Source organism: Parus major, chromosome 4A, assembly GCF_001522545.3.
Source record: "Parus major isolate Abel chromosome 4A, Parus_major1.1, whole genome shotgun sequence".
NCBI classification, from domain to species: Eukaryota; Metazoa; Chordata; class Aves; order Passeriformes; family Paridae; genus Parus; species Parus major.
Genome location: NC_031772.1, coordinates 15206122 through 15229730, shown reverse-complemented (window position 1 = coordinate 15229730; position 23609 = coordinate 15206122). Strand labels below are relative to the sequence as shown.

Here is a 23609-nt window from a genome sequence, read left to right as displayed (position 1 = left end):
GAAAACTCATTTTCAGGATTGTTCTGATGAAATGAAACCACACTAAACCCCTGTCTTTTACTTGGTTAGTTCTTCAAGCTAAAGAACCCAGAATGGGCTTGGAAAAGAATAACTCAGCCAGTGACACTTCTAAATTTTTTTTTCTATCATCATCATAGAGAATGATTCCTAAAAAAATCAGTCAGCAATTTCCTCACCTGACTACACATGGTGTTGAAGAACATCAGGTTGAATTCTGGTGCCAATGTCTACTCCCTAGAGAAATTCCCATGTCACATTTGCTGGAGTGACCCTCACTTCTCTGAATCATCTGTCCTTTGCAGTAGCTGTGGTCAGGCCCCTTTATAGCAAAAGTTTCTCTCAAGGCCTCTCCACCTGAGCTTTTCAACAGATAAGACATATCAGCTGATGAAATAAATAGCTCAGGTAGCTCCTGTTCAGCATTTAGACGCTCTCAGCAGGCTGAGCATTTGGGAACAGGGGAGACTTGGTGAGAGTAAGGTGGGGCACTGGCTGGAAAGAAGTGTTTGCATGCACACACATTGTGTGAGGTGCTGCCCTTCACTGTGTGTGTCCTGCTGACAGATTTCTGGAGTCCTTACAAAAGAAAAAACCCAAACAAGCCCACAGAACAACGTGGTTATCTTTATTCATGAAAGTTTCCACTGCCTCTTTTTTTCTCCCTTGTCCTGTTACCAGAAACACCTTGCTTCAGAGTCAGTTTGGATCTCTTCTGGTTTTCCTGCAGTCAGTTTAAGCCCCTCCAGTTTTCCTAAGCCCGTTAAGGACTGGGATTGCAACACCTGCCTTCACAAGTGGCAGCAGGCAGGGAAGGCCCATCTGGGCTGCAGTAAGCTCAGGGCTCCTTGGCTGTGTTTGGGATGGTGTTCCATGAGCAGCCACCGAACACAAGCAGTGCAGCAGGCACAGGCAGAGTCAGCATCCCACAGATCCATGCAATGGCTTTCCTGCTGGGGATCTGAAAGGGACACAGACTGTTACTCCCAGTTCCAAGAGGGCTGAGGACATGCTCCAGCATCCCTGTCAGACATTTGCTCCAGCATCCCTGTCAGACATTGCCACATCCCAGTAGCAATGCAGGAAGCATTTGCTTTCCACAGATTTCTCTACTAGCATCTGTGTTTTGTTCAAATTTCACAAACCAAAACATTTGGAAGGTGGGTGAAAAGCAAAGATGAAGGAGTTTGTGTTTGGGACTCCGTGCATTCGACTGCCAAACAGGTGTCAGCTCGTCTCTGGGGACCACACCAGGGTATTTCTAGAGACAGTTCTCCCTCATGAGTGATGCCTTAAAAGGCATGTTAGAAAAGCTTCCTGCTTGCTTATGCTACGTAGCCATCAGGAAAAGAAAGCAGGTGTCAGTTGTGGGGGATCAGTTCTCTCCAAGTGACCCCTCACACCTGAAGAAATTATCATCAGTAAAAAATTCATCCACTCATCTGCTTTCCCCTCGTGCCATCACTGACATGAATGTAAACAGCTGGGATGTGAGTGCCAAAGGAATGAGGATTTATCCCATTAAAATGGCACTGCTTTAACACAGCTAGGACAAATCTCTGCTCTTAAGTGGTTTGGGGCATGGTAATAGATTTATTTATGCTGCTGTGCATGCAAGTAACTTCTGCATTTAACAGAAGCAGTCTGAGCTCTTATGAGCAGTATTTGAGTCTCTGCAGTGAGTTCATGGGTTGCTGTAGGGGTATTTCATATCAGAAACAGACACACTCAGGAAGGTTGTTTACTGAAAATGAACTATTGTTTGGTGTCCAATCTTAAAGCACCTATTAATATTTGGCCCTTAGACATCTAATGCGACGTTTCAGTTACAACTGTAGTTATAAATAGTTACAGACATCAACAAAAAAGCACATTGCTTGGACAGGCTACCTTGGTGCTTACCTTTTCTTGTACTGGCCAATCAACATAAATATTATGAGGCTAACTGACAAAGTCAGGATGACTGGAATGAGGATAAATAGCTTCTTGTCCTCTTTTGTGGACACTGCAAAGATAAATGGCAGGAAACAAGAAAATGTTAGAACAGATTAAATTACCGCCTACAAAGCTTGGGCTCAGATGCAAACTCATCTTGTCCACATTACCCTACATGTTTTTATTTGTTTATTTGTTACAGGTATATGTTACTGGGTGGGGTCACATCGTCCTCCAGGGTATTACATCTCCAGCACATGGAGGCATGTGCCTCTCTCACTGCTATGTGCCTCTCCCCTGCCTTCTGCACCTTGCAGCAGAGCCAGTGCACACCAGGACAGCCCAAGAGAGCCTGCAGGGCTCAAAGGAGCTCATCTGTGGTGCAGGAGGGCCAGGAGGATGCCCTGTGGTGACACTGCAAGTACCCCGTGCCCTCTCTTGCCCAGCAGTCACTGCTCTGTGCCAGCTGTCCCTGTGCAGCAGGGAAAGGGGCTGCTGCAGAAGCAGGAATATTTTGGGGCTTGCCTGCTAAGTGCACTAGAGATGCAAAGCTGTAGGAACAGCTGTGCTGGAGCAGGTTGAAGGTGAATGAAGCCAGCACCCCATCTCCAGTGCTGGACACCAGCAGATCCCCAGGGCAGCCATCAGCACTTGCACCCAAACAGGTTTTAGAAAGGTTATTAAAGAAACACCATTTTCTTTGAGCTCCATACCAGAGAAACAATCCTGCGTCCATTCACTCCAAAAGCCTTGGTCAGCACAAAAAATGTTTGTTCTGCCCCTGACACGAACACATGAAACGTGGCTTTGATTTGCTCTGGAAATTGTTAAAGCAGTTTCCATTTGAGTCGACACAAACTGAGAAACAAAACAGAAAGAAGAAATATCAAGGAATTACGTGCCACCAACAGGATCTGTTTGGTGTAGCCTGATGTTGCTGCACACTGTCCAGGCTCTGTAAACCTTTGGATTATCTTTTGGCAGTTTTAAATGATTTCACAATAGTTTTGTACAAGCTAATGCAAATAACATGTCTGTGAAGACAAATCTACTGAAAATACCTTCTGGAGGCGTCATCATGTATGTTGCAGTTTATGCCTGTTAATTTCTGGAATCTTTTAATTACCTAAGAAAACTCATGAGTGGAACATGGCAATTAAAAAAGAGATGTCCCCAATGATTAATTAGTCCTTTTTGTTTTTGCCTCCAAACTGCACCTGGATAATATACTAGGAAAAAACACCACACATAAAAGATATGTTTTGACCCGGGCCACTCCTTTTGAAAGATTAGAAATATAGTTCCATTGGTCCAAGTTATGCCACCCTGTTCAGGGAAACAAACCACAGCAAGCCTTATATTTCCTCAATGGCAGTTTTCTGCGATAACAGGCAGGAGATCCGAAGAAATGCTGTCTCGGAGGCTCCTGCCGGGCTCTGTTCCTGCCAGAGCAGAGCTGCGGCTGGAGGTCAGGGGGTTAAGGAGGAACTCGTGCGGAGCCGCAGCCGCTCCGCGCTGTCCAGCGCCGGGGCCCGTGCCCGGGGATCTCAGCCCTGCTGCAGCCTGTGCCCCCGGCCAGGGCTCCCGACCCTTCCCCGGCCCTTCCCCGACCCTTCCCCGGCCCTCCCCGGCTGCTGTCCCTACCGCCCAGGCGGCCGCTGCTTCCCCCGCATCTTCTGCCACCTGCACCTCGTACTCCAGGCAGTGCGGCGGCACTCGCCCGCCCGGGGGGCTCCAGGCCACCAGGAGCTCCTCGGCTGCAGACACGGACACCACCAGCTGCTCCGGGGCTGAGGGCTTTGCTGCGAGGGGAGAACAAAGAGAGAAGCTCAAGAGGCTCGCTCGGACCTGGTGGAAAGGCTTCAGCCGGTCTCGGCCAGCCCCCGTCCCTTTTCCCCTGAGCCTGGCGTCCAGCCGCGATGGAGGAGCGAGATGTCAGCGAGTCCGCAGGGTGGGATGTTCATTTTACCCTGACACCCGGGCGGGTCCTTGCCCTGGGTTGGGGTTTGGAAGCTCGGTGGGGTGAGCGCTGTGCCCCCAGGGCCCGCCGTGCTGTGACAGCCTCGGTCCCTGCAGTGACACCCCAGCTCTGCTGGCCCAGGCTCCTGCAGCCCACAGAGCTTCATGTCCGATGCTCAGAGCCGCACAGGAAGCACGTGGCAGCACTAATTGAATTCAGAAATCCTGCTCATTAGCCCAGTGGTTTAGCTGGACAAGTGGCTATTTGTCCTGGCTCATAGGTAAATGCACCAGCACGGTGAGTGCCCATAATAAACACTGAGTGCATGTAATGTTTGCACATCATGCCGTGCTTTTTGCTCCCTTTCCCTGTCTCTCATGGGCTTGAATTCCATCTCTGCTCAGACAGACCCCATCATACCTCGCAGTCAGATCACCCCAGACCTTAGCTTGGTTTGAACAGCAAAGCCCAGAGATCTCTCCTGTGTTTGCAAGGAGTGCAGCAGTTTCAATTCCAGCAGGAGTAAATGAAGATATCTCTGTGTCTGTGCTGCTAGAGCCAAAAAACCCATAGCTGCTCTGCCACATGCCCAGCAGGCCATTTATGTCCCGGGTTGTCCAGCAGCACCCACTGACCCTCCAGGGTTGTGCTGGGTGCTGTTGCTTGCCTGCAAACACTGCTGGAAACTGCAGTCCTGCTTGGCACATAGCACAGCCCCTCCCCAGGGGAAAGGCATTTCACTGAGACCCCTACGCAGGACATGGGCCTGGGGCGTGTGGTGGCCCCCAGGGTCCCCTGTGGCTTCCCTGCCATCATTACCGAGGTTGTGAAGGCGAAGGGTGGTGTAGAGTGGCCGTAGCAGGGTGGCTGCTGCTGACCCATTGACACAAACATTCAGATCCTGGTATTCTGCCTGGCTGAGGTTGTGCAGCACGCAGCCGACGTTCATGCCGTGCTCCTGGATGTAGTGATCGCACTGCACCGCGTGGTCCAGCCCCTCGTACCTAGCGGTGGGAAGGGAAACAGAAAATGTAACCAAAGCAAATCACTACTTAGTAGGAGATTTTTTTTTAAGATTGGACTGAAGGCTCAAGTGTTGCCTATATCCCAGCCTTTGTCCAAAGTACAGTGCTGTGGATCAGTCACCTGGACTCCTGCTATGGCAAAAGTGTGGAGAAGATAAAAAAACCCAATTAACATGTACAGACAGCTTCTCAGGTTGGTTTTAAGGTCGCTCCAGGCTCTCCCCAAGCCCATTCCTGGAGCACAAGAGGTACCACTGTGTGACTGGAGCTGGGGAAAGGTCTGGTCTCTACTCATGAGGACAGTCCTGTTCCCCAGGGCCCTTCCTGCACCATCGGTCATGGAGACTGGAGTTGCAGAAAGGTCACCTCCCAAGCCAAAAAAAAGTGGTTTTAGGCAGTTTTTAGGCAGGTGACATGTGCCATGGATGTACTGAGTGCTGCTGAGCTGCTCTGGCTGACTGCAGGTAGTTCCCATGGCTCTCCATGGAAACTCAGGATGGGAGCTAGGAAGGGGTTTGCTGTTTGCTCTAAATGTGCAACCACAACCCTGTCCCTTCTGCCTTTGGGGGCCCCTCCCCAAAGCTGAGCTGCTGGCTGTACCCTGGAAATACTGACTGGTGTTTCATGCTACCTTTTAAGGCTCCTGCTGCTTTGTGCCCTCAAGGCAGGGCTGAATTTGGCCCCTGTGCTCCAGACCTAATAAAAGTCTCCCTGCATAGCACATTATGTTTGGGGGAAAAACTTCATGTTCTAGTACTATAAAAATTTGCTCACAGGGATCAAAAGATGCTGTGGTGTCCACCCAATCTTGTGATAAAATGGGACCCAGATCCAAATGCCTGGCAATTAAATCAAGGTTGGATTTTTTTTTTTTTGGTGTTTGTTTTCTATTTTGGCATGAATCATGCATTTCCATGGTTTCCTTCAAGCAGATCTTTGCACTTAGCAAAATGGTTTTGAGCTGCTGTTTCTCTTTGAAGACTATTTCCAAGAACTACACAGAATCTCTTTAAAATGTGTCTGTGCTTTTCTCCACACAGCCCAGTGGCACAAAACCCAGTCTAAGTCATCCTTTCCATAACATCATGGGAGCTGAAGCACAAATATGGTATTTAATTTTTCCCAAACCACTAATTCTAGCTATGTTTATCCTGCAGAACAGAATTTAGGCACCAGTTTAAAAGAAACAGGTGAAAAATATGTATTATTATTACCTTGTGGCAGAATGTTTGCTTGTATGAGATGTGCTGAGGCTATGAAAATATATTTGAACACTAAAACTCCGAGTTGCTGAGAAGTTCCATTCTGTATCTAGGGTTCACTGAGCTTGGTATCCTCATGCTAAATCCTGTCCAGTTGAGATAAATGCACTGTGATCATAGGATCATAGGAAATGTGCAGCCAGAACAGGTGTGTTCAGAAAAAAAATAAAAACAAATGCAAGTCTTTATGGTGGACAACATGCAGAGAACATCATCTGGGGATGAGTAAAGAGAAGGGAGGAAGTGAGAAGACATTTCCTGGCAAAGATCAGCATGGGCCTGATTTTAAGAAAGTAAGAAAGGCTTAGGTGTTTTCTTGTTAGAAGCCATGGATATTGCTAGGGATATTATTTTGGCTCATTCTGGGTGAATTGGACAATAGCACTGCCAACTATAAAAGCATATTTACTGTGGCATTTTTGTACTCTGAGTGGTTCACTTGATTGCTGCCTGGATGTTTTCCTATTTTGCTGTTACATACCAATAATACAGCCCATAATGTACACCATGAGGTGTGAGGAGACCTGGTTCCCAGGTGCACTTCAGGTATTCCCAGTCATGATAGATGCAGTGGAAATTCTGGACTGCTGATTCAAGTTTTCCTGTCAAATGAGAAGGAAATAACCACTATTTAACAGTGCACTGGTAAGACGCAGCAAAAATACAGATTTATGCCTCTGAATAACCATGTGCTGCAATTGAAAGATAGAAAATGAAAAGAAAGGAAAAAGAAAGGAAAAAGAAAGGAAAAAGAAAGGAAAAGGCAGCCAGTCAGCATTATTAGTTTTACTGCCAAGTGCTCTTTTTCTCATAAAAGCCAGTCCATCCTAGAGCAGAAAGATGCTTAACTGACCTTTTCATTCAGCAGTGGAGCTCTTGCAGGGCAGCTGAGCAGAGCTTGGACATGGGCAGAGGGACACAAGCCCCAGTTATCCAGCAACCCCAACCACAGCCTTTGATGGCAGAGCTGCTCCAGTGTCGTAAACATCAGAAAGCCCTGCAATAACTTATCCAACCAGGAACCCCCAAGCCAGCACTGGTTCATGCAACAGGCTCATGCAAAGCACAAAACTGCACCAGGTACCCCAGACTGCTCCTGACCTTGTGGTGGGATCTGAAAGGTTGCATAGATCCAGTCACTCTGCAGCTCCACATCATCTGTACACCCTCCTTTGAGCAGTGTCTGCACCCTCACTTCAGCAGTCCTGCTGAGGTCAAATCCAACTCTGAATTTTAGCTTCCTAGTAAAAATAACCTGGTTGAAAGACAGACTTTTTAAGCACCTCTTCTGTCACTAAGTGGGCTGCAGAATTAGGTACCCTTGCTCTCACTCCAGCTGCAAAGCCTCGTTGGTGTGCTCTGTTGTCTCTCTATATTTCTGTCCTGCCTCACTCGCCCAGTGCTCCTCCAGCATTAATTTACACCTGCTGTGCCCAGCCCTGCTGGCTGTGAGTCCCTTCACCCCACAGGACACAGCAAGGACGAGGCACAGCGAGCTGATTACTGGCACCCCCAGCAGCAGGGAGCACTGAGGATGACCTGAGGAGGATTCCACCACAAATCCACATAAAAGGCATTTTTTTAAATAATCAGAAACAGAACAATGAGTCCTGTATGGTTGCTGTGGGAAGCACAAGCACCCCCTGAAAGGGTGGACCAGCAGCCAGGCACTGCAGCATGGGCTCACCCACCACTGTGTACCACCCACCTTGGCCTTTGGGGCAACTTTCTGAGCACCCCCTTCAAAGGTTTTTCTATTTTTTTTTTATCTCAGACTTACTCCCCTTCACTTTATGCAAGGAAAATTAAGTTGACAAGGTTTACAACAAATGATGAGACAAAGTGTTGTGTTAGCCCATGTAGGACAGAGGTAATGTGCCATAAAATGCATCTGTGCCATAAAATGCATCCATGTGGTGCAGTGGGAGCAGCAGTGGCACAGCCCACAGTCAGGCTGGCCTCAGCACTCCCCAGGTGACAGAGCTGTGTTGAGCCAGCTATTTCTAACAGATATCAATGATGTTTGCTTCTGCTGATGTCCAAAGGATTTTCCTCAGCCCGACTGTTCTTCATGACCTTAACTGAGGTCAGGATTTTGGCAAGGTGTCAGAGGTGATTTTGCTCTAGCCTGTACATCTGCCTCATATGAAAAACTTTTGTTACTCGTGATTTCAGGAATTCTGGTGTGGTTTTTGAAACTGCTTATGTTTTTCTTTGAAATTGCAGTTAAAATCATCCTGGAGGGATTTGCACAACTGAGATCGTGTCATGACCAGCATCAGGTCCAAGATGTTCCCTTTGCCCTTGCAATCACAATCTGTAGCTGAAACTGGATTTTCCCCCTCTGCAGGCTCCTGTGGGATGGCTGGGCTGAACCTCATTTCTGTGGGGGCTGAGCACAGCCTGGCAGCCCCAGCTTTGCTGCCTCAGGTGGGTGCAGCAGGTGAGCTGGGCTGCCCAGCACTGCCAGCCAGACTGATTGCTCCTCTCTCTTCCCACTCTCTTGAGCTGGCAAGCCCTCTAGCTCTCCTGCCTTAGGAATGTGCAAAAAAATCCCTTTTTCTTTCAAGATTTCAATCTGTATTTTTGGTTGTTGAGGGACATCCTCAGCATATTTTTCATGTGTTCCTCAGTACTTTGTGCCAACCAGACAGCCCCCACTGCTGGGTTTCTCCTCTCCCCACTCCATTTACCTTCCTAAACCCTGCAGCAGCTTTCATCTTCTAAGCACTCACAGAATACATTCCAACAACCCTTCCTGTGCTGTGCCTGCTACTGCCCTGCTACACATCAGTGAGAGATGACTGACAATTTTATCAAAGACCCAAGTCAGAGTCAACCATATCTAAAAGAGAGAAGCAAATGGTAATCAGGAACACAATTCTGGATAGAGGGATTTTTAGAGTGTTAGGATAATTAATGAAATTTAACTTTAATTTGTTCACCACTCTGCATCCCTAAGGATCTGTTGTTTCAGTTCAAGCCCCGTAAAGATGCTTTAGAAAAATGTAATTTATTTTTTTTCTATTACAATGAGGAATGTTATTGAATTCTTTTGGGCAGCAAACACCCAAAAGCAAAAGCCCTGTGACAGAAAGAACCCCTTCCCTGGCTGCTGCTGCTATTACATTTCAGAACACATTCCAGTTCAAACCACTGAAACAGTCTGGTTGGAATGGCTTCGGTTCCACTCCTCCTTGAACTGCAAACATAAATGTGTCCATGAAGTAAAGGCAGAACAGTAGCTCTGGTTTGGGAGGATTAATTCATGCTTTGCCCTACCTTCCAGTCTCTGTCTCCAGTGTTGCGATACTCAAACTTGTATTTCACTGTGCATTCGTTGAAGGTTTGCTCGTGGGGCGGAGATTTCCACTCGACATCCAGAGAGCCCAGGAGTCCAGGATCAGTGATCCGAAGGTCTCGTGGGGGAGCAACCACTTTAAAAAACAAAGCAGAGGGTAAAACAGTGTCAAAGTGAAGGAAACAAACCAAAGCAGTGATGAAATTGTTGATATGATTTGTTGAAATGCAGCTGCTGGATGTGAAGTGTTTCATGCTTTAATGCCCTCTCCTCAACAAACACACACCAGCTCTGCTCCTGCCCACCCCCAAAAACAGCTTTAGCTGGTGCTCAGAGAAAGCACTCAAGGATCATTGAAAAGGCACACAGAATGCCACTTTTTGACACTCTTTTCCAAGATATTTTAAGCAAAACTGCTGTCTTGGAATGACCTTTCATGTCCTTTGTTTGCTTACCTTCAACCCCTGATATTTACCAACTTTCAGGACACTTACCTCTGCAAACATTGTGTTCAGCACAAACACCAACACAGGTTGACAGATCAAAGCTGTCAGGAGGATTTGTATTCCTTTGCCATAACAGACACACATCACAAATATTGCTTTAAATATTCCTTTCATGTTAAAGGTATTTAGAAAAAACAAAACAAAACAGGGCAAAACAAAAAGGCAGAAAGCAGAGAATCAGAATAATTCTTATTTTGGACATCTATCAGCTATACAAAAATGTGCCTTTACAGTTGATCTGGCTTTTATAAAGGTATTTTAAGGTGCTGATATATGTCAATAAATAAGAAAGTATGGATGAATTCCATACTAAGACATGTCCTAAAGGTCCAGCTCTATATGGATTTGTCATTCACATGAAAAAACTGTTTCGCTGCTCAGTTTTATTAGCTGAACAAAGCCAGTTTTTGCCAACATCTAAGGTAATTTTTTTACACTGTCTAGAGCTGAGATTATCCATTTGGTTTCTACCAATTATTCATTGCATGATATAGTTTATTTTACAGGAATTTGGAGCCCATGTCCTGGCAGTGTCAGTCCAGAATTACCACCATTCTCCCTTTGAATCTGGCCTGCAGATTACTGGCTTTTCTAACACCTTTTTCATGTCTTCATCAGGATTTACACCATTTTTTTCTTTTATTCTTTTAATAAATCCATTGTGAGAGCAAACCATAGGATATTTTTCAGTGGAAGATGGTGACATAAATCCAGATTTAACGTGCTCCCTGGAAAGTTTTCAGGGTACATTGCTGGAGGATTTGTTTCTTCTACAGAAATTTTCCCAAATAAAACACACTCCAGGCATCAGTTTGAAAATCCCACTTTTGCCAATACATGAAGCTCCATGGGAGATTTTTTACTACAGTAGATGGTGATCTAGGACACGTATTTAGGAGGATACTGAACCAAGTGCTTGGGAGGCTCCTCCTCAGTGTATAAATGCTGAGCCTCACAGAAGTGCAAACAAGGAAGAGAAAGTTGCTAGCCTTTGTCATGATAAGATGTCAAGAGAGGATTAGATTGGTCAGAACTGGAATTTCTGACTGGATAGGAGAATGCTCTGAAATTTATTTACATCATGAGCTTGAGCAAAACAGCAATATATTTTAAAACAGTTGCAATTGTAAACAGCAATTCTTGCAAAATAAATTTTGACTGGATTTCAGAGGGAAGAGAAAAACTTCTCTTTGGGATGTTGCTTGCATTCTGGGATTTGATTGTTTTTGAAATGCCAGCACTGCCTCTTGCAGTTTCTAATTTTCACAATAATACATTCCCAGTCTCACTCACATCACTCACACAGAACTAGAAACAGAACATACAGGACTAGAAATTTCACTTTATTTCATCATGCAGCCTTGAAGGAAGCTGCTCCTGGATGTTTCTTGGAAAAAGCCAAACTAACAGCTTCTCCCCCTGATGTCTGTGGTGGTGAGTCAGGTAATGCTGAGCTGGCTGTGAGACAGCCACAGCCCTCACAGTCACCCCTCCTGGCTCCCAGGCACACTGCCACCACCATCACCGCTTTGGTAACAAACCCTGCTTGTCCCCAGCTGCCACCACCCCCTCTGTCCACCCCATGCCCTCTGCAGCAGGTGGGCTTTGCAACTTTCCACCTACCTTGCCAGTGGAAAGCCAGCAGCCAGCCAGCTGTCCCCCCTTATGTCCCCCCTCTATGTCTGCACTTCCCTGTGCTGCTCAGAGGGGTGGAGGTGGCACTTTTGTTTTTTGGAGCCCATTTCAAAGGCAGCAGCACCAACAGGGGCTTTGCCAGCAGCTTTCTGTGCCTGCTGGCTGGCAGGACAGGCAGTCTCACCTCAGGGGAGAACCCTGGGCAGGTTTTCAGCTCTGCACCATGCACTGCTTCCATCAGGGAGGGCCAGAGCTGCTCACCATCTCTCTGGGTGCAAAGTGCCAGGTGCCAGAGGAGCCAGCAGGTGCAGTGCAGCAAAGAGGTGCTCCAGGGCTTGAAGCAAAGGGTGCTTGAAGTGCCACTGCCATGAATGATAGCTTGCACAGCAGTATTCTCTTAGAAGCATTACTCTCCAAGTACAAATAAGCCTTGTGTTTCTTACCCCTTTGCACAGTCTGTCTGTCTGGGACCATGCTCAGAAGCATTTATGGGCAGTGTTTATATTTGATAACTCTCTATCAAACAAAAAATATATTTGCCGTGCACCAGTCTCCTCTCCTTTCAAATTCACTCAGAAAAACAGCCACTAAACACATCACATCTTTAGACAATGGTTTGCAGGTTTACAAACCAGCCACTCACACAGCAATGCACACACAGAGAAGAAAAGCTCTGGCTGAAGGACAAACCCCAAAGGGCCCAAGTGAACACGAAGCAGCGACACGAGAGCACGCTGGGCTTTACCTGTGCTGGGGGAGCAGGAGGCCAGCAGGCAGCCCCACAGCAGAGCCATGGGGAGCACGGGAAGCCTCCAGGGAGCCATGAGGTCAGGGCTGGTCAGGAGAGCGGTCCTGTGGCACGGGTGGAGGGGCTGTGGAGACACAGCAGAGTCCAAAGCTGCAGCACTGCCCTGCTAGTCCCTCGGCAGGCTCAGCACTGACAATAAGCCTGGCTTTCCTTGTTTACCAGGGCTGATTAATCATTTCCCAGAGGACTTCTCTTTCAGACTTTTGGTGATGGCCAAGCACAATTTCATTTGAAATGGTTTCTGGCCAGCTGAGTACACTCTCCAGAAGTGTGTCAGTACTTCAATCACCAGCCCGCTGTCTCACGTCTTCTGTGGAAGTGATTCAACCCCTGCCACAGGAAGTGCCTTGGACCAATGATATTTTTCATTTAAAAAGAATGAAAACAGAATGCCTGAGCCTTGCCTTATCCAATAAAGAGATACATCTTATACAACTATTCCCACCTTTTGCCTTTGCTGTTTCAGGCCTTGGTAGGAATGGCAGGAATGCTTGTGAGAATCCTTCTTAGTTGTCATGGCAATATTTGAAGGGGACAAATTTCTATTCCTGTGCAAATCTGCTGGAGGGAAGATGGGGACTGAGAGGGAGAGGAGCAGTTTCCAGGGAGGGTGCTGCTCCTTCCTTCAGATTTCATGCTAAAGGTGGGTACAAATTACTGCCTACAGACAGCCCATGCTTCCCTATGCCAGAAAGCACGTGGATTCTGACAGGGTTTTAATTTTCTTCATATAGATACAGGTGTGGGTATAGATTAGATAGAGATGGAGGATGAAGACAGAGATATAGATTAGATATATATACAGATCTAGGTATATAAGTAGGTATAGATATAGACATTAATTTTCCTGAAACCTTGAGGCCACTGCTTGAGCTCCACTTGAGTAAGAACTTGGCAACCTCAATGTGAGCATGCAATTTATCACCGAGATCTATTCAGAAAATGAACTCACTTTATACCCACACACTTAACCCACACTCAACCCACACAAGCCTGGCTCAAGAAGGTGAAATCCCAGGTCAGACTCTGGCACAGCTGCTTCCTCCTCAGCATCCACAGCTGCCATGCAGCAATGTGAAACTGGGGCTCTGCTAAGCGACAGAACTTCAAGTCAGAGGGATCTTTAGGAATCTGAGGACTGGAGCCAACAAAAACCCTCCATCACTGAAAGAAGTGGCTCAGGGGAGCCAGAGAAGGAGGCAGGTGGTGCTGGCCAGGGTATCTGTATGTGTTTAAAATAAACCAGAAATTCGAGCTGGCCACACATAGCAGCAACTAAAAATACACAACGATTTTAACAGCAAATTTTCAATTTAAATTAATAACAAATCCCCCCAGCCCATCCCATAATTGTAACTATTACATCACATAAATCCATCACATAAGTATAGTTATTATATAAGTATTATTATTACAACACTAGCAGTAATCTTTCTGTTTCATTGTGAAGCGAGAATGTGTAGGCAGAAGAAATCATGGGAATTACTTCTTTAACTTATCAAACATAGGATAAAACTAGTGTCAGTACAAACCTGGCTGTAGGCAGTGAGTCTGTTTCAGAAAGTTCTGAGGATGCAGTGACAAGGAGAGCTGCTTTACAGAGCTGGGAGAAGCAGCAGCTCTAACTCAGAGCTGGTGAGCAGCAGCATCCAAGGACTGCGCGTGCATGTTAGCGCAGAAAGCTTTTCATTTCCAGTATAGTTATTTGAATATAGCCATATGATTTCACAAGGCAAGTAAAAATAAACAAATGCTTCCACAGAGAGGTTTAAAACCATCGAAGTGCTCTTACCTGGAGCTCTAAGTGCGTGGGAGCCCATCTATCCCTGGAGTGTGGGGCAGCAGCTCCATGGCTCAAAGCTTTGCATTTCACAGAAATCTTGTGGTGTTTTTGAAGACTCCTCTCTGTTCTCCCCAGGGATCAGATGTTGCATTGCATTGGCCACAAAGCCAGAGGCTTTACTAAGCACCAGAGGGAACATTGCTGGGATTTATGAGGTGCTGGTGTTAATTGTTGCTGTTATGTGCTCAAGTGAGTCAAAGGCGTGTTTGAAATATTGAAGTGATTCATTAAGATGACAACTAAATGGCAAAATCAGTGCAGGATGTCTGCTGGAGGTGGTGATGCTCAGCTGTCCCCAGCAGCTGGCAGCCCCAGCCCCACTGCTCCCTGCAGCCCCACGCAGGGTCTCGGCCCATGTGGCTCCAGCGGGGTGTCCCAGTGTGTGTGTCACACCCCCAGTGAGAGCCGCTGCAGAGCCTTCCCCAAAGCTGCTGCCTCTGGGACAAGTCCAGCCTGTCCTGGCTCGTGGGGCTCTGCAGGAAATCCAGTGAATTGTTCCTCTCCTTGCCCCTCTGCTGTGGCCAGGCATTCAGCCATGAGCTCTGTACAGCCTCGCTCTTCACCTTTCACTTCATCCCTCCTTTCCTGCAAGGCCCCCCTTGCCCCAGCCTGGAGAGCTCTGCAAGGGGCCAGTGCTTCAACCACACCTGGTTTACCCAAGTGAGAAATCTGTCACCAAATACACCTTGCTGAAAAAGCATCTGATGGCTCCTGCTGATCCGCTGAGGATCATCCGAGGTCATGGCCAGTCCTGCAGGAGTCATTGATGGCCGTGACGCCTCCTGTGAGCTGAAGGAACCTGGCTGCAGTGAGCCCCTCCAGGAGGGACAAGGGGGTGTTTCGGGAAGAGCAGGGCTGTGCTGCTCATGCCCTGACAAGCATTGAGCTGTGGCTCAGGCTGACTCTTCCCATGGCCAAATTTAGGCATATTGAGAAAGACTTCAGGCATACAAAGGGCATGAGAAATGGCACCAGGAACTGAAGGAGGGTTTCTTGTTAGGAAAAAAAGTGTCCTCCAAGCGCCTGTACAAGACTTAGGGTGTCCCTCTATGATTTAAGGCCTGAAGGAATGTGTTTCCACTTCTCAGTTGTTGCCAGTGGGAATGCTTTGGAGCAGCAAAGGCAGGATCAGGCCCCTTCCCAGGTGCCAGGTGTCTTCTCCATGTGCGTGTGGGCAGACACACAGAAATGTGTGGTGCTAACACTGTCACCTTGAGAGCCCTGTGAATTCTGGGGGTAAGGGGATCATGGGTGGGCTGTCCCTTCACTGAAATTACACACTGCTGGCTTTTCCCTCTTACTTCCTGCAAAGGATGGGGAAAAAAGTCCCTTACTGCTGGTATGTATGGCCCTACTTTCAGAGTTATGCAAGATTAGAATTTAGCATTCACGTATTCCCGTTGTGTAAGCTATTTAAGCAGAAAAGATCACACTGGACATGTTGTTTGAAACAAATAAGAAACATTTGCCAGTACAGTGAAGAATGTCAGCTTCCAAATGCAAGAACTGGGTCAATTCTTGAGAAAATTAGGTTGGAAAATATGCATAGCTGGGATTTGCAACAATACACATCCTGCACACATCCAGCAGCACTGGAGCACCCGGGAAGGAGCAGAGAGTGCAGCTCTGTGCTGAGCAGTGCCCTGGTCCAGCTCTCTGGCCATGTCCTCCCTAGATACTACAGGTGCTTTTCCCTTCCTCTCCTTGTGTCACTGTGCTGGCACCTGCTCTCCCTGCTCTGTTCCTGCCCCTGCCAGTGCTGCTGCATCCTCCAGCTGAGGGCACACTGGAGAGGATCCATGCCCATTCCAGCAAAGCTGAGGGGAGGAACTGCCCATGGGTGGGAGAGACATCAGAGGCCCAGAGCAGAGCTCAGCACAGGCTCAGAGCTTGGCTGGTACCAACCTCAGTGACTGTGGCTGTGAGCAGGGTCCCAGCAAGCTGTGGGACAGGCAGGGACAATCCCTGCTATGTGTGCTGGAACAGAGCCTCAGGGCCCCGAGGTCAGGGCGGGGACAGGCAGGTGATTTGCATATAATTAACTGTTCTGTAAATGGGATTAAGTTGCAAAAAAAAAAAAATAAAAATCCATCATAAGGTGACGACAAGCTCATGGCAGAAGACATAAATAAAACCAGACCAACTCTGGCTCACCAGCAAGCCCTGCCAAAGCTCTGTGCAGTGAGTCAAGCCCAGTTGCATCACTGCTGGCTGGGCTCAGCCCCTCCTGTGTCCCTGTGCCCACCCCTCCTTGGAGGCCCCTGGTGTCAGCAGCAAAGCTCCCCTGAGCCCAGCAGCGAGAAAAGCCACAGGATTGTTCCCCTTTCATTGTCTGCCTTCCCTGCTGCAACAGCATTTGGAAGTTGACTCGTGGGGTTTGCTCATGAATGAGATTTTTTAGGATTTGTCAGCTGGGTGACTGAGTCCTGGAGTCCCTGTGTGCTCAGGAATATTTCCTCCTCCTCCTCCCACAGCCTGGTCAGCTCCCCGAGCCCCACAGCGGCTCTGTGGGGGCAAGATCAATGAAAGCACTAAAGCTGAGGGAATGCAAGCGTGTAAAGGGACCACCATGCTGAATAAGAGATTTCAAAGAGATGAGAAACCCCTGAGCTGGGTTCCTGGACTATGACAGATATGCAGCTGCATGCAGAAATTAAAAAGCCCTTCTGTAAAAAACTGCTTCTGTTTGAGGAAATAAAGGAACAGCAGCATCATTGCTGAAATACTTCACTGCAAAATGGCAAAGCAGTTGGCAAAGATCATTAATGGAGCTAAATATAAAAAATGGGCCAAATCCTTTTGGGTTGAAATATATTTGATATATTCATGCCATTTGTGCTAAATTGATTCTGTCAAGCAATGCATTGTAAACCTTGGTTAAAATATTGGGATGCCATATCTTCCAACAAAAATAAAAGCTTTCAACTTTGCAACCTCTGTGTTTAGAAGCAGCTTCCTAATCACCAAAATAAGAACTGAAAGGCTCCAGCTATGAACAGACCATTTGGTATAAAATAGCGTGTTTCATTTGATCCAGAAGGATAGTTTTGAAATTGCCAGTGGCATGGAAAATGGATGATTTATAAAAGCCTCTTAACTGCCTCATGTTTCAGGGAAATCAGTCTCTTTTACAGAACTTGCATTAAACAAGCTCTTTCCGAGGCGCCGGGATGAAGGACTCGGTAATTCCAAGCAGACCCGTGGCCTCCAGCACAGGGTTATGGATTGCACTGGAGAGGGGACATCACCACAAGGACAAGTGCCAGCAAAAGGAGCACAGGGCATTGGCAAGACAGAATGTTGCAAGAAAAGAAATCCCTTCTTTGCATTCATAAATTAAACACTTATGGCTGTTATGGGATTTCAGGAAATGATGGAAGGAATCCAGACTCTCTAGCAATGCCCAGTGTCAATATTTATTTTTCTGGTGAGTGGAGAGCTCAGTTTTCCATATTTCTTTGCTGATGGCTACTATCCTGACTTAGATGACATCTTGTGAAGGGACAGCAGCTGTTTGAATATGCCTGGATCACGTGAGCCAACAAGGCAGAGGCATGGAGCTGACTCCTCTGAAATCTTTGCTTTCTGTAATCAGTGCTTTCAGTTCCAGAAAGACCCATCCAGCCCAAAGTCAAATGTCACACACCCCCTCTGCCCTTCAGACGACTCTGTGGCAGCCTCTCCACTGCCTATGAGGCACCCCTTACCCAAATCCATCATCAGTTTCCTGCAATTCCTGATGGAATGGTTTCTATGTGCTGTGTCTGCTGTGTCTGCTGCCTTGGGAGCACACCCTGACCCAAGTATCCACAACCTGCTGGCTCCTGTCTTCACACTGAGTCATCTTTGGCTCCTGGGGAAATTTCTTCTGCAGCCTGCACGTACCCTTTGCCCACACAAGGACTTGCTCTGCCTCTCCCTCTGATGCAGCTGGGCTTAGGTTTATCAGAGACCATGAGAATAATGTAGTTCTTGTCATGGCACAGTGTCAGGTTTAATAAAGAACTCAGTGACTCTGCCCTGGAACAGCAGAGCACGTAAAACTTTTGTAGAAAAGAATTACAAAGCAGGCTGAGGAATTAGACAGCGCTGACCAAAGTGCATAGCAGTGCCTGGGAATCAGCCTGCAGGAAAAGAAGGGCTCCAGGAGCTGGGGGTGTGCAGGGCAGGCTGGGGAGATGCTGGAAGGGGAATAGGAGCACAGCCCGGAATTCCAGGGCCCAAATTCTGCCATTAAATGCAGCAAGGCATTACAGAAAGAACTGAAGACACAAAGCTGGCAGAGCAACCACTGCAACAGGCCATGGATACACCCAGAGGGAGATGTAAAAGAAGGTATAAATTATCTCCAGAACAGGAATGCTCTGCCACAGCTCCCAGAAGGAGTGTGGGGGGAAAGAGCCACCGTTCCCATTCCTGCAGACAGAGCTCTGCCATGTGGCTGCTCTTGGCAGACCTGGCTGGTCCCAGCACCATCAGCACTGGCTGCAATGGGTCCTGCCAGGGGAAATGGAGTGTACAGGGAAGATCTGTGTATCCCTGTCCTGAGAAAGGGACCATTTCCCTGTTGTTCCTGTTCCACCCTACCTGCAGACTCGGATCTGAGCTGCTCAGTGTCAGGGGGAGCTGCTGAACCCACGCAGGAAAGCCCAAGGCTGCTCCAGGACCACTTTCTGCTCTTCAGGCAAGAGCAGGCAGAAATAACACCTTGTATCCAATGGACTGAGCCACTCTGGAGCACAGAAATTGAAGACATCCAAAGACAGATCTTTCTCACCCACACCATCTCCCCCTGCCTGTCCTGCAGGTTGGGCAGGAGCCAACCACAGCCTCCTGGGCACCAGGCTCTGACCTTGTGGGTGTTCATTAAGAGCTAGAAAACACTCTCCATTTTATTCCTCCCACCAAATCCACCAGCCTGCTGAGGGGGCAGATGAATACAATGGTCCCTCACCTGGCCCAAGGCTGCCTTAGGAAAGACTAAAATCTTCCCACCACATGGCTTTGAGCGTGGCCTCAAGACTGAGTTTACCTGGAAAGGCAGAAGTGTTGAATGGTGGTGCACCCCTGAAGCAGTCTGAGGTGCAGCCACAGTGGGCAGAGTGAGCTCCCAGGCTGGCTGCCATCCTGTAGCTGAAAACCAGAGTGTGGCACCGTGCCAGGAACCTGCTCCTTTCCATGAGAGCAGTTTTGTCACCAGAGTGAGGTGACCGATGGCAGCCAGGTGTTCAATCTCCTTCAGTGCTAAATCCTGGAGGTGCTGACACCTCTCTCCTGCCAGGGCCACGCTCAGCCTTTTTCCTGTGTTGAACACCCAGGTCTCAGCCCAGCCTCCTTCCAGCACATCCTGCTGCCAGGCAACCACCATCTCCACTGGCCATCTGCCCTCCCTTGTACCAATTTGATCCCAGCAGCATTTGCCCCCAAAAGTAATTACTTTTGTGGTAAAAGTAATTATCCCCAGTGTTAAGCACTTCCAATCTCATTTTCAGGTTGCTCCAGAATTAGACAGACATACAAAAAACCAGGTTGAGAGTAGTTATTAAGGCAGAAACATTTCACGTGAAATGCTGTCCCAGTAACTATGGAAAGAAGGCTGGCAGCACTCTGCAGGCTGGTCCTGGGGGTGGGTGATGGGGAAGGCAACATGATGGGCAAAGCAGGGACCCTGACAGGCAGGGATCAGCTGCCTCTGGTGGCTCTGGCACAGGCAGCAAAGGGAGCCAATGCTCCGTCCAGGCCATCTTAAAGTGAGAATTACCTCCTGGTTTCTTCTTCTCTGCCTTGTCTTTTAAAATGGATTTGTCCTCCACAAGCCTCCAAGCCCTTGGGATAAGAAAAATAAATATCCCTTTTCTTCTCCTTTAAACTCCTTGCACCAGAGAGTTTACAGAGATGTTGGCAGAGGTGTTCTGGTGCAAACACTGTGCAATGAGACTAATAAGTGAAAAAAACAGATATTCTGTACAGTTGAATGCCCTGCCCTGGGCTGCCAGGGGAACTGGCTATTCCCAGTCTTCAGTTTTGCTTCCTGCCTTTGTCTCCAGTGGGGCTGGAGCGCTGCTGGGCAGGGCAGGGCAGGGTCTGCCAGGGTGGAGCAGCCGTCACCCCACAGTCACTGCTGAAAAAGGACATCCACAGGGCTGCCAGGACAGCCAGGCACCCCGGGGAGGATGGCTGGGAGACGTGGTCAGCCAGGGAGCCCTGGAGCACCTTGGAGCCAGAGACTAATCCTGCCAAGAGCAGGATGTGGCAGCCCCCCGAGGGATGGGCACAGGATCAGTGCCTGAGCAGGCACATGCAGGAGAAAGGGCAAGGTCCAGGTCATCCTCACAAACTGGTCCTAGAACCCTGAGCTACAACCCTGGGCATATGAAACAGCTTTTTCCCTGGGGACAGGAGGTTCTCCTGGAGTCTGAGGGGGCAGCAGGGCTGGGCTGCTCTCCTGTGCCTTCCCTGTCCCTGATGCCAGGGATCACCAATGCAAACAGCAGCCCAAGCCTTTATTGCTCACATCAGCAACTTACTGGTGTTGAAAGCTGCTTCGTGAAATGCTACAAGCACAAATTGGCCTGACAGTGAACAAACTGACAAGAAATTATTAAAAAAAAAATAAAAGACAGTCCAAAAATGCTGAATGGATTGTTCTTTTCAGAGGCAGATCTTTGACACCTCCCCCGGGAGAGAAGAGTTAGCCCAGAATAACTGCTTGGCTGGGACAGACAGCCCTTCCATGGTATCTGCTGACAGCTCTTATCAGCAAGCCAGTGCTGGATTAGGACAAGCCTAAAGGCTGCTCATTATATGAAAAGCTGTTTAAATCTTCCCATAAAATCAAAAATGTGGGCAGGTACTTAAGGAATGATCACTGGAAGAATTTCAGAGCAGCCAGAATGTGGCTTGAAAGGGATGGGACACATATGGGTGCAACAATGGTGTAAACACACACACACATACATAACTGTCTGAAAATCTGCAATTTTAACATCACCCTGCACTTTGAGCAGATGCAACCAAAGTTATTTCAAGAACATAAGAACATTTTCAGTGCCACTTAAAAATAAAGAGGTGCTGGAAAACTCTTTCAAGTTTATATAGAAATTATGGTATGCATAAATCCATATTCTGCACTACAACTGAACAGCTATGGAGAGTTTCAAACACACACACAGACACAAAATAAAATCATAATATAAAGTAATTATAACTTACCATCACACTTTGGGATTTTCCTTGAAGCCAGGTAATGTGTTAAGACAAAATACTTATTAGCTCTTAAAAAAAAGGGAAGCTGGAAGAGCAAAATGAAAAAAACCCTCCTGCATATGTTTCTAGAGAGTGAGCTTTGATCAGCTGCATCTGACCAGGCAGCCTGGAAGTGTTCTGTGTGTAGGATGCTCGTGAAGAAATAGGGCAGGCACGAAGTGCTGCAGCTGTCCAGCTCCACATCCCCTGGCAGGCAGTGTGGGCAGGAGCACACAGCCCCTCCACCGTGTGAGAGGGACCTCCCATCACCACAGGCTGCTTTGCACTGGGAAACCCTGGGCTGGGGTGGCCTGAGGAGCCCTGCCTGGCTGTGGGACAGTGCCACAGGAGACCCCAGCAGGGAGGGGCTCCTGCTGTTGGGGTCTGGGCTCTGGCTGGGGGCTCTGTGTCCTGCAGGTGGGAAAAGCTTGGCAATCCTGGCTGGTCTTGGAGCTCATGGGTCTCCCCGCTCCCATCTCCTGCGATGTGGTGCTGCAGCTCTGCCTGGACTGACAGCAGCAGCTCAGCTGGGCACAGGTGTCCACAGGCAGATGGCAGCTGGACATTTCCCCATCATTTATGGGGGAAAAACCCAAAAAAAACAGTGCAAGTGTCAGAAAGCAAAACACTTTTTATCTAATCAGAATTTTTTTTCTTGGTTTTCACTGGGTTCTTTCAAATTGGATGGGGCTCCTTCCCCAAAGAAAAGCCTTGCTCCATTGTTATTTCACGTGAGATATGTTTTGATCATGGTCATGACCAGATGACTGCAGCTTTCAGACAGCAACTCAGCACATGGAAAAAGCTGCCTCGAGCACTTTCAGGCGGGATGTGATGCTGGTGGGATCCAGCTGATTCACTGACAGCTCAGACTTCCATCCTGAGGAGATCCCGAGCTGGCTCTCCAGCTATGAACCATTGTGCTGAAGGATGTGCTCACAGGACTTGTACTCTCAGAGGCACAGCTGGGTCTTCCCAGCACCAACTGGCCAGTGACATTGGGAAGAGGTTTGATTTCACCAGGTTTGTGGATGTTCTTACATAGGTTTGTTCCGCAGCTGGAAATACGATTAGGAAATATGATGAGGGGAAAAGGGTAGACCAGGCTGTTCTGGTGGCACTGAAATCCCTGTGCAGCCCAGGAGCATGCACACATCAGGCAGCAGTGAAAGGGGGAGCAGAGAAGCAGTAATCCAGGGGGATGGGTGAGCTGCTGTGCAGCTCTGCCCTCTGGAAGGCTCTGCAGGCAGGATGCCCCTGTCCAGCAGCTGCTGCAGGACTGTGGTCTGCAGGGGGGCGAGGGTGGGACCCCAGACCCTCTAGAGGGGGTGGTCTGGCTAATCCCAGCTTGGAAAGGTGAGCTGTCCCTGCCCTCGGGTAGTGGGAGACACCAGCTCTGCCCAAAGCTGTCCCTGGGATGCTGGGGCCAGATGTTTTTGCCAGATAATTTACCAATGATTTATAGTACTGACAAAGGCTTGGGTCAATGTGGCCAGACCTGAAGTTAACACTGTTCAAACCTCTACAAATTTCCAGAGTCAGAGCCCTGAGAGGACCATTCCCATGTAAGTGTCCTGAGGATCCATTTCAACAGAGGCTGTGTTGGGTTTTCCTTTTGGAGAAATTCACCAAGCAGCATTTGCACTAACCACTGCACCTTATCTTGGGTTAAAGGGATCTAAGGATTTACATTTCTGCCGTGAATCAGCACTTACAAAACAAACCCAAGCTGGGATGGTTTAATTGCAGATCAGCTGCTGGTAAGAAAGAATGAGTGCTCCAGTTTCACCTTGAAGGCAGGACTCAAATGGTTTAAAGACTCCTTTTGCAAACAAAAATATTGGCTAACACTTAATATCTGACATGTAATGCTTGAGAAATACAGAGACCCCATGAGCACAGGCTCTTGTGGGGGTGCAGAATTAAGCCCAAAGATCATCCTGTTATTTTCTAGTTGTTCCCTTTTCTGACTTTCACTGGTGCATGCTCTGTTCTTGGGGCTTGCATTGCATTAGAGGTGGATTTGAGTAATATGACTCAAAATATTTACAACAGGAAAAAGTATATTTTC

At 48.0% G+C, this 23609-nt stretch overlaps 1 protein-coding gene across 3 annotated transcripts; it reads right to left on the bottom strand.

Annotated features, from left to right (window-relative positions):
* Positions 1 to 625: 625 nt before the first annotated feature.
* IL13RA2 (interleukin 13 receptor subunit alpha 2) lies at positions 626 to 21571 on the bottom strand. Of its 3 annotated transcripts, none has more exons than XM_015626450.2 (10): positions 21506 to 21571; positions 12388 to 12514; positions 9483 to 9637; positions 7302 to 7455; positions 6682 to 6802; positions 4733 to 4917; positions 3643 to 3755; positions 2667 to 2811; positions 1921 to 2023; positions 626 to 979 (listed from the first exon to the last, which is right to left on the bottom strand). In XM_015626450.2, the coding sequence occupies exons 1-10, from the start codon at positions 21506 to 21508 to the stop codon at positions 937 to 939; spliced, it is 1149 nt and encodes a 382-aa protein (XP_015481936.1). In that variant the 5' UTR covers positions 21509 to 21571; the 3' UTR covers positions 626 to 936. The 3 variants fall into 3 exon arrangements, with proteins under 3 accessions (XP_015481936.1, XP_015481935.1, XP_015481937.1); XM_015626449.2 differs by having other exon boundaries at positions 3598 to 3755; positions 21506 to 21569; XM_015626451.2 differs by lacking the exon at positions 21506 to 21571 and having other exon boundaries at positions 3598 to 3755; positions 12388 to 12843.
* Between the last annotated feature and the right edge of the window lie 2038 nt (positions 21572 to 23609).

Coding starts and splice junctions, on each gene's coding strand:
- IL13RA2 (XM_015626449.2), bottom strand. Junction 7,456..9,482: donor CTGGAGACAGAGACTGGAAG/GTAGGGCAAAGC, acceptor TCTTTCAACCAG/GTTATTTTTACTAGGAAGCT. Junction 4,918..6,681: donor CATTATGGGCTGTATTATTG/GTATGTAACAGC, acceptor TCCCACCGCTAG/GTACGAGGGGCTGGACCACG.